Source organism: Cebus imitator, unplaced genomic scaffold (genome assembly GCF_001604975.1).
Source record: "Cebus imitator isolate Cc_AM_T3 unplaced genomic scaffold, Cebus_imitator-1.0 Scaffold54, whole genome shotgun sequence".
NCBI classification, from domain to species: Eukaryota; Metazoa; Chordata; class Mammalia; order Primates; family Cebidae; genus Cebus; species Cebus imitator.
Window position 1 is genome coordinate 6554613 of NW_016107369.1, and position 10747 is coordinate 6565359.

General features: G+C 39.5%; 1 protein-coding gene across 5 annotated transcripts in view; it reads left to right on the forward strand.

The window, feature by feature from the left end:
* DPF3 (double PHD fingers 3) overlaps nt 1-10747 on the forward strand; it is a 288551-nt gene that overhangs the window by 269442 nt on the left and 8362 nt on the right. For 4 of the 5 annotated variants that reach the window (XM_017528735.2, XM_037738565.1, XM_037738566.1 and 1 more), the window contains one exon: nt 3243-3355. In XM_017528735.2, the coding sequence (XP_017384224.1) occupies nt 3243-3355 (113 nt within the window). Of the gene's footprint in view, nt 1-3242; nt 3356-10747 lie in introns of those variants that run through there. The other variant, XR_005200301.1, reaches the window with a different exon arrangement.

The window sequence follows — 10747 nt, forward strand, 5'->3', positions numbered from 1 at the left end:
ATTCCTCCCCTTCCCCTTCCCTTCCCTTCTCTCCCCTTCCTTTTGCCCTTCCCTTCCCTTCTCCTTGCCCTTCCCCTTCCTCCCTCCCCTCCCTCCCTCCCTCCCTCTCTCTCTCCATTCCTTCTCTCTCTTTCTCTTTTCTCATTTCTTTTTCTTTCTTTCTTTTCTCCTTCCTTTCTCTTTCCTTCTTTTGTTTCTTTCTTTCTCTCTCTTTCCTACTTTCTTTCTTTCTTTCTTTCTTTCTTTCTCTGTCTCTCTCTTTCTGTCTTTCTTTCTTTCTTTCTTTCCTTTCTTCTTTTTTTCCTGCCTTCCACTTTCCTTTCTTTTTCATGATTTGTTTATTTGTTTTCTTTATTTAAAAATACACTTTCAACTATTTATTTTGACATAATTATGGCTTCATAGGAAGTTACACAATGTATTACAGAATGGTCCATGAACCCTTCACTCAGTTTTCTCCAAGGGCAACATCTTATGTAATCATAGCACAATATCAAAACTAGGCCATTGACATTAGTACAATCATCGACTTTTTTCAGACGTGATTGGTTTTACATGCACACATCCGTGTGTGTATGTGTATGTATAGTTCTGTGCAATCTTATCACCCATGTAACCACCACCACAATCAAGATACAGAACCACTTCATCCTGATAGCCCTCACGCTAAAGAATCCTCCTTTAAAACACAAGGCACTCCACTCACTGCCTTGCTTAATGACCTTTAATGAGTTAAAGGCCCCAGATTCTTTTTTGTTGTTGTTGTTTTTAATTTATTTTATTGCATTTTAGGCTTTGAGGTACATGTGAAGAACATGCAAGATTGTTGCATAGGTACACACGTGGCAGTGTGATTTGCTGCCTTCCTCCCCATCACCTACATCTGGCATTAAATGCCTGTAATCTGGCTCCAGCTACCTCTGCAGCCACCTCTTACCCTTTTCCTTTTGCTCACCGAGCCTCTGCTCACTGGCCTTTCTCCTTGTCATTTGCTAAGCGGCTTCCCTGCTCAAAGCCTCCACCCATGTTGTTCCCCTTACTTGGAATCCTCTACTTCCCACCTAGATAACTTCTCATCTGCCACATATCAGCTTAAAGGTCTTTCTCAGGCAAGGTTTTCTTGACATCTCGGTCTAGGTTAGGTTCTTCTATTGTTTGTTTTTACGGCCAATTCTACTCTTCCTTCATGGCACTAATCATACAATTGTAATTGATAGATAGGTGTGTATGGTTGATTTGAGGCCTCTTAGGCTAAGCTGGAAGGGTTTGAGGTGTCTTGCTCATCTCATGATGTCTTTTCCGTCTAGCACAATGGCTGGCCTGGAAGGTGCTCAGTAAGTACTTGGCAAGTTAATAAATAGTTATCCTGAGCTGGCTGGGTGTGACTGGGGTGTGGCACAGAACCGGGCAAAGTCAACTTGCCTCTATGGGAATCCACTCTATGACCTCATGTTCATGCTCCTGGTGGTGACCTGTCAGAGAACCTGGGCATCTGTGGAGTTCCAAGCAGATGTTTCCTCCCGGTTCCCATCCCAGTGTTCTCTCTGAGAGATTGGAATAGGGAGCAACCCTGGCTAGTGTTCTTCTTAGACAGATCTTTGAGATGCTTTCAAGAATATCAGCTGGCTGTTCACCCAGGCTTTTAATGCACTGCTTCTTTCTCCTTGGGGTCACGGTCATGGTATCACCTTGAGAGGGTTATTAGTTGAGAGCTGTGGGAGTTTCTAAGTTGGATGGTACCTGGGAAGTCCTTGAAAAGCTATTAGATCTGGCCTCTTCTTGCTGCTTCTGCCTGTATTCACTGAGTGTCCCCCCAGATGCCAACAAATCATTTCCATACCCCTTGAACTCTCAGAGGTAACTCAGTGTGGTTTCTATTTGTGGAGTTCAAATCTGAAGGATCCTTATGTTGGCTGAATAGACAGTATTTCATCCAAATGGCCATGATGCGAACAGCTCTCTGAAGACTTGAAGGAAATGGGGGCTCCTGCTAAGATGTGGCTTTGCCAAGGGTGGTGGCGCCATGGGGGATCCTGTCTGTGGAGGACACTAGGTTGGTGGCGCTAACCATGACTGGCGTCTCCTGTCTCTAGCATCCTCCTTTGAAGCACATAATCCTTCAAATGAAGGAGGCAACACAAGGCACCATATAATGGGTTCGGCAAAGTTGGAAGCTCCGGGGAACGGTGAATGGCCAGCACTGGACAAAGCTGTTCATTTTTTTTGTGATAGAGTCAGTAACAGGCTTTGCCCTGAGTGCTCTGGGCAGATTCTGATCTGGTTCACAGCCCTGGGAGCCCTGGGAATGTCATCCAAGTTTTCCTTCCATGCCAAATAGAAGGCCAAGGGTCTCTGCATTCTACAGTTCATGACCGTCTTCTCCCTGCAAGCACCTCTCTGTTAGGTGACCTAGGTCTGCGGACAGAGTCCAGCTCTGCAGGCCAAGTTTTCGTCATGGCCCACTGGGGGCTGTGCTCGCAGGTCACAACTTCATGTGCCTCCTCTCATCTTGCGTTGGGTTGGTTCCCATGAAACTTGGAATGGAGAAAAGAGTTAGAGCTGGTGACCAGTCCTTTTGGGATAGACCTGGTCATTTGCTCTGATGCTCCATTTTTTTTGCCATCCCTGCCAGTCCACTTCCTTCTGTAGTCCCTGGTACTGTTCAGGATGTGGACTTTTGCTAGTCTCATGGGTATGGGCATGGATACTTTAGGTATCAGTGCAATGTCTCATCCCACCCCAGAGCACTGACCCTGGAAACCTCATACAGTCCTTCTGATATCCTCCCTTGCACCACAAGGCAGTGTGAATAACTGGTTGAGTCAGAAGGCCAAGCTCCAAATAGTTCTTACCTGTTGCTGCTGCCATAGCTGATGCTGGGGCCTGGAGGGCCCCGCTGGTGTCTCTCACAGTGCTGCCCTGGGCTACGTGCTCTGCAGTTTGCTCTCTCGTTCTCTCTGATCACTGTTTTCTATCCTCATCAACTGGTTACACCTACTGGGGATCATGGTCTTAGTGCAAGTGGAATTGGATATGCTTGTATTTCTCTTTTGCCCTTCATCTGAATAACGGGGCAGTGAAGAACGTGGGTAGAGCCCTGTCTGGGCCCTGATTCTTTTCCCTATACCATGCTACCCAGCCCTGACTGCACATTGGGCATCAATGTGTTTCCAGTTAGTGGTGTTGAGGGGTGGCAGATCAGACCCTTTGGCCCTAACTCTGCTGTTTCTGGCTTCCTCCAGGTCACCCAACCTGTCTGCAGTTCACCCTGAACATGACTGAGGCTGTCAAGACCTACAAGTGGCAATGCATAGAGTGCAAATCCTGCATCCTCTGTGGGACCTCAGAGAATGATGTGAGTTTGGGGCTTTCCCTGTGGGAGGGAGAAATCCACAGAGCTGGGGTCCTTTGAGGGGTGAAGAGGAAGGAAGGACTCTTGTCATTAGGACCCTGGGGCCTGTTACCTTGGCACTTGGAAGCAACCTGGCTGTTAGCCCTTGAGGGTTCAGTGACTGACAGGGGTGACCACTGCTTATGATGGGGATGTGTCTGACTGTTTCCACCACGTTACAGTGTATGATCTTATTTGGTCTAAATGTTAAATATAATACATGCAAAATTTTCTAAAACATTTTTTATTGTAGGAAATTTCAAACATTCCATAGAGAGAATAATGGCATTGATGTACGCCATCATCAGCTCCAACAAAGATCAATACACGTCCAAACCTTGTTTCATAAATACTGTGACCTCCCCTCCATAGTCTGGGTCATAATATCATTTTGCCTGTAACTATTTCATATGTATCTCAAAAAGATAAGGATGGCTGGGTGTGGTGGCTCATGCCTGTAATCCCAGCACTTTGGAAGGCTGAGGCGGTGGGTCACAAGGTCAGGAGTTGGAGACCATCTTAGTTAACATAGTAAAACCCCATCTCTACTAAAAATACAAAAAAATTAGCTGGGTGTGATGCATGGGCCTGTAGTCTCAGCTACTTGGGACGCTGAGGCAGGAGAATCGCTTGAACCCAGAAGGTGGAGATTGGAGTGAGCCAAGACTGTGCCACTGCACTCCAGCCTGGGTGACAGAATGAGTCTCAAAGGAAAAAAAAAAAAAAGACTAAGGACTTACTTTTACACCTAAATAATCAAAATATTAACATAGCTAAATCAATAATTCCTTAGCATCATCAAACGTCCAGTTAGCAGTTCCATTTCCTCAGTTGTCTCATCAGTGTTTCTGTTGCAGCCTGTTTATTTAAATTGGGATTCAAATAAGGCCCATACCTTGCAATTAGTTGATATGTCTTGAAGTTTATTTAAATATTTGTAGGTTCATATAAACATATACATATAGCTTTTTAAAATTGTTCCATCTGAGTGAGTTGTTAGAAAAACGCCACACTCTGAAATCTGATTGTGAGTCCTTTATTGTCAGCGACCAAGAGTCAGCTCATGCTCAAAATCTCTCGCTCCAGAAGAAGGGGTTTGATTTCCTTTTATATGTTGCTCAGAGTAAGGGGGCAAAGCGGAATTTTATAGAAGCAGAATAAGCAAGTTAGGGGAGGAGGCCGGTAACTTGTAGGCAGGAGGCTCCCATGATTGTTGGTTAACTAAGGAGGGTATACATAAGCGATTCCCATGATTGCTGGTTACCAAGTGGGGGCATTCCGTACTTTCCATACAGTCAGTCAAGGGGATATTCAAAATAGTGAGTGGGCTTGTCAAGCAGGATATGGTTACAACGGTTATATGTTTCTATAGTTCTAAGCACAGCATGACCCAGCACAGTGTGGCCCAGGTATGCACTCAAGGGAGAAATGGGGGCGGGGGGAGAATCCAAGATGGAGTCAGTCAGGCTCACATCTAAGATGGAGTTAGTTTGGTTCATCTCAAAATAACACATAGACTTTCTCCTCCCTCTTATTCTCTTTCTTCCTCCCTTAAATTCTTCATCGAAGAAATAGATCATTTGTTCAAGTCCTCATGACTGTATGCCTGTGCTATTTGACATTTTTTTCTGTCTCTTGAATTTCCTGTAAATGATTAGGGCAAGAGGCTTGATTCAGTTTCTCTCTCTGTCTCTCTTTCTGTGTCTGCCTTTATCTATCTCTTTGTCCTCTCACCAACTCTGTCTCCATCTGTCTGTCTGTCTCTCTCTTTTGGCAAGACTACTTCATAGACGATGGTGTATACTTTCATCAGGAGGTTATCTAATGCTGATGTTTCTCTTTTTGTAAAGGTAGCATCTATTGATAATCTTTGACTAGATTCACTGTTTTGTTAGGGGTTGCAAATAGTGATATTCTTATTGGATAATTTCTTTTTTGTTTATTGCTGGAGTAATTCCAGGAAGAGAAACTTGCCTAATCTTTTATTTGGTTACTTTCAGATATAGATCATATAGAAATGGCAGAAAAAATTCTTTACTCTTACCCTTTGTCAGTTTTCAAAAAAACAGTATGGTTAAAATATCTCTTTCTGATAAAAATATTTAAAAAATAGTAATTGTGGGTTATCTTCTTAACATGATAAAGTATTTGTACCTTAGAACTAAAGCCAGTATCATATTTAATGAAGAAAACACTAGGCACAATTCCACTAAGATTAGGAACCAGGTGAGGATTCTCACCATCTCTATGACTATGATTCAACATTATTCTAGAGATATTAGCTAATGCAATTAGACAGGAGGATTTAATTAGAGATGTAAGAATCGATAACAAAGTAGTGAAGCTCTATTTTTATGTTATGTGATAGTATATCTGGAAAACCTTAGAGAATCAATGATAAGCTAACTCAAACATAGAAGGTAACAGATTATAAAACTAACACACAGTAATTAATAGCCTTCTCATATACAAACAATAACTATTTAGAAAACATAATTCCATTTATAATAGCAACAAAGAAGAAATACTGAGGGATATATTTAATGACAAATGTGCAAAACCTACATAAAGAAAACTTTCAAACACTTTTGAAAAGACACAAAGAACAAGTGGAAAGGCATCCTAAGATCTTGGATAGAATGACTTGACATTATAAAGATGTCAGCTCTTCCTGAGTTAACTTAAAAATTGGACTTATCTCAAGTCCAATAAAAATATCAATGAACCTTTTAATGGAGCTAGACAAATTGTTACTTAAGTCCATATGAAGAAACAAACATGTAAAAAATAGCCAAAAAAATATTGATAAACAAACTGTGATGAAAACTAGCACTACCAGATATTAAAACATACTGTAAAACTTCTATAAACAGTATTACACTGTCTTATCTATAAGGAGACAAACAGACCAGTTGGGATAGAATAGAAAGCCCATAAATAGGTCCAACTACATATGGGAATATAGTATAGGGTAAAGGTTGCATCTAAAATTAATGGGTCAGAGATAGACTTTTAAATGAATGGTGATGTGACAATGGGGTAGCCATTTGACAAGACAAAATTAGATTTATATCTTATACCATACATAAAAACAATCACCAAATACATTGGGGATCTAAGTGTACAAAGTAAAACGATGCCAGTACTAGAAGAAGCAGAAGTAAATTCCTCTCTAATCTAAATACAGGAAAAGGTTTTCAAACTGTACTCAAGATCCAGAAGTAATTAAATAGAATGTTGGTACATTTGACTACATAAAAATTTTGCATAGTCAAAAACATGATAAAGTCAAAAGACAACTGACAAACTGGGAGGAAATGTTGGTGCCATATACCACAGTTTAAGGGCTAATTCCGTATATAAAATGTTAAACATTGAGGACAAAGGACCAGACACCTGATAGGAGATGAGAAAAATACATGAAAGGCAATCCACAAATGATATAAAAATGACCCTTAAAGGTGCCAAAAAAAAAAATTAAAATGCACTCACAAAGAAACTCAAAGCTGAGATATCATTTTTTAACCTATCAAATGGACAAAAGTTGAAAAATATGACAATATATTCTGTTGATGAAGCTATGGCAAAAATGGTGCATTTATATACATTGTTGGTGGGAATACAAGTTAGTACAACCATGTGGAGGGGAATTTGACAATACCTAACAGAGCTAATATACACTTAACTTGTGTGTGTGTGTGTGTGTGTGTGTGTGTGTGTGTGTGTGTGTGTGTATCTTGAAGATACACCCTCAACAGGTGGAAATACATATGCATAAGGTTATTTGTGATAGCATTGTTCATTATTACAGAATATTGGAAACAACCTAAATATCCCTACATAGGGGAGTGTTGTTGAATAAACAATGGCACAGCCATACAGTGGAGTACTATACAACTGTAAAAAAAGAATAAGGCAGATGTCTATGAATTGATTTGAAGTTATTTCCAGGATATATTGTAAAGTAAAATAGAATAGCTATAGTATGCTGACCTGATTTTAAGTAAAAAAGAGACATGAGAAAACCTACATACATTTGCTCACTTGTGTAAAAGAAATGTAGAAAGAATAAACAAGATGCTAATGAGATTGGTTATCTACACAGATCAGGGAGAATAGGGTAGAGAAAAATGGGAAAATGAAAATGGGGTAGTAGGGATAAGGGAGGAACAACACTTTTTTGAGAATACTTTCTTGTATACCTTTGACTCTTAGAGCCATCATAAGGTTTTGCATACCTCCCAAATAGATAAATACTTAAAATCAACTAGGATGTAGGGAAAACCTAATATGGAATAGAAACAGTAACAAATGAACCTAACTATAACATAATTAGATAATATAACCATACTGAAGAGTGAGAAAGAAAAGAATAACCTAAGTAACTTTGGAAAACAGTATTTTGATTGTGTGTTGTAAAGCTAAGGACAGAAATAACGGTACCACAAATACTCTATTTTCACAGGTATATGAATTAGTAATTCTGCAACTACATACTCTAGGTTTGAACTAATAACTGTGTATTGTGACTAATGAGAGTCCAGTTTCTCAAAGTCAGAAAAAGAATAACCAAATAAAGGAGGGAAGGCTAGATTGAAGGCGTTGGATTGGAATAGTGGATATCAGTATAAACTCATGATTTTACATACAGTATATTATATATAGTTTATATATTATATCAATATCTAGCCATATGTGTACACACCTATGAATAGACAGAAAGAAGTAGAGATGTATACATGTGTACCTATATATGCATTTATTTCCTAGCTCTGTTGGCTGGGAGGGCCTAAAAGCAATGATAACACAGAAGCAATGAGGACACATGGCATCAAGAAATTGGTTTCTAAACACCATTCTCTCATAAAAAGAACCATGAATCCTTAGAGAAATGGCTGATGCCAGGGCTGGGATGCAAAATATGCCAGATGAGCTTGGAGTATCATGTGATGTCAGAAAGTAAGGAGGCATTCACAGAATGAAAGAGCATGTTTAGAGGATACAGGAAGCAACTTGAAGGAACCCCTAATGGCCAAATCTAGGAAAACTTGAGCTATTATTGTGTTATAACCTAAAGAAAACATAAATTTCTATACTCATATAAAAAATTGAATAAATAAGTAAACAGAGGAGAAGGTAAGCTCTTAGAGCAGAATAAATGTAGAGGTAATCATTGGGCAAACTTCACAGTTGTGGTTGTAAGTGAGAAGCATCAATTGATGCTAAAATTAGTGGGCAAAAGTATGATGAGAAACAGGATGTTTGCATAATCTCAAATATCCTATTTCTCTTGTTGGGGAGATAATCTCAAAGTATCTCCCCAACAAGCTTACTTATTAGTATATTACAAAGGGAAAAACAGTAACTTTACAGTGGGGGGAAAAAAAAAAAGCAGACACTCCCTTAACTATATGATCACAGTTAACATTGCAAGTTAAGATATACAGACCTCAATTTCCCCCAAAATGATGTGCTGAGAAGAGCACAACATCAGTTTGGTGGTATTCTTGCCCAAAAATGCATGCATATGTGGATCTTCTCATAAGAAAAGATCCAACTGAAATTGAGTGACATTTACAAAATCACTGGCTTGGATTTTTCGAAAGTGTCAACCTCATGAAAGACAAAGAAACTGAGGAACTGTCACAGATTGAAGGATACTAAGAAAGCACAACAGTTAAATGAAATGAGGGATCTTGGATTGGACCCTGGGTAAAGAGACATAGGTGATAAAACTGGAGAAATTCAAATAAAGTCTGTAGATTAGTTAATAGTATTACACTAATGGTAATGTTCTGATTTTCATGATTCTGCTATAGTAATATAAGATGTTAATATTAGGGCACACTGAGTACAATTCTCTGTACAATTTCTGCACTTTTCTCTAAGTTTAAAATGATTTCAAATAAATAAAAATATAGTATGATGTTTCTCTAGCATCTTATAAAGGTGACTAAGGTTTTAAAAACACTATGTTTATGAACTTAAGAATTTAAACATATTTTATTTGTTGTAATCCATTATAGGTAAAAATTGCCCCATCTTTGACCAGTGGTAACATATTCAGGTTGGATCCTGAATCCTTTTGACATAATCCTAATAGCATAATCCTAATAGCTTCCTTACTTTGTAATATCTAAAGATATTTGTACATTTTATGCTCCAGACCTAGAATCACCGATTTCTCCCAGAGCTCCTAGTTCCTTGTAGTGGGTAACGGTCTTTAGGTTTCCCGTGGGTGCGTGGCTAAGCAAAGTGTTTTGAGCCGCATATGTGTGTGCTTGATACTAGCTCCTCATGTTCTGGTGTTCTAGAGGGCATTTTCACAGGGCTGTGGATGCTTGCATATGTAATCTCACTGAGAGCTAATAGAGAGGCTAGGACCAAACCTATGTGTTTATGGGGTGATAATTACCCGTCTAGACATTTTCAGTGTCTTGCTTTAAATATTAAGCTACATTAACTTGGTTAGGACTTAATATAAATACATAGTGGTAAGTCATGTAGATTTAAAGCTTAATTTACTACTATATTAATGTAGATATGCTTTCTGAAGGGTAGTGTTTGAGGTGTATGAGAAGTAATTATGGGCAGTACTATTATTGAAATATGTGAATGTTGTGGGATGCATATATTTTTCAGTTCGCTGGTTTTGTAAAATAACTAGTGTTGATAGTGGAATGTCTCTTTATGACACCTGCCTCAGAAAATACAAGTTGGATTGGAGGTTGGTGGGTGGGTTTAGATGGGATATGCGTGCAAACGCAGGGGCGGTGGTCTATGGGTTTAATTGGGTAAAACACTAGTCAGTTATTTATTATGCCCCGTAACCATTGACTGAACAACACCTTGCTAGTTGGGATGGGGACCAAGACATTCAATATAGGTGCGATGATAGCATAAGGTATGGCAAAGCACATCCAGGTCCCACAGGACCGGGGGCGGGACTCCTACCGGAGCCTACGGCAATGCTGATGATTCCCCCCACCTTTTCCCCACCCAGGCACCCATGCATCCTGTGACGCGGTTAAGAGGGTGATAGCACTACACCATTGTGATGTCTCATTTAAGGGGAACGTATGCACGATCTTGATGAGATGGCACTGAAGTAGGAACCAAATGCCAGATATAGTTTCAGTATAACCAAGCCCCGTCTGTAACATTGCACACACATGCATACATATACATATTTGATTTATTTATGACCTTAAGGTATGTCCTACTAAGGATGTATTGTCAAATTACTTGTTTTAGAGTCAGTTGAAATAGTTTATCTCTGTGTGGTTATGCCAATTCGATATATAACCAAATTCATTTGCTTCAGTTTTCTTTTGTTTTTTTTTTTTTTTTTTTTTT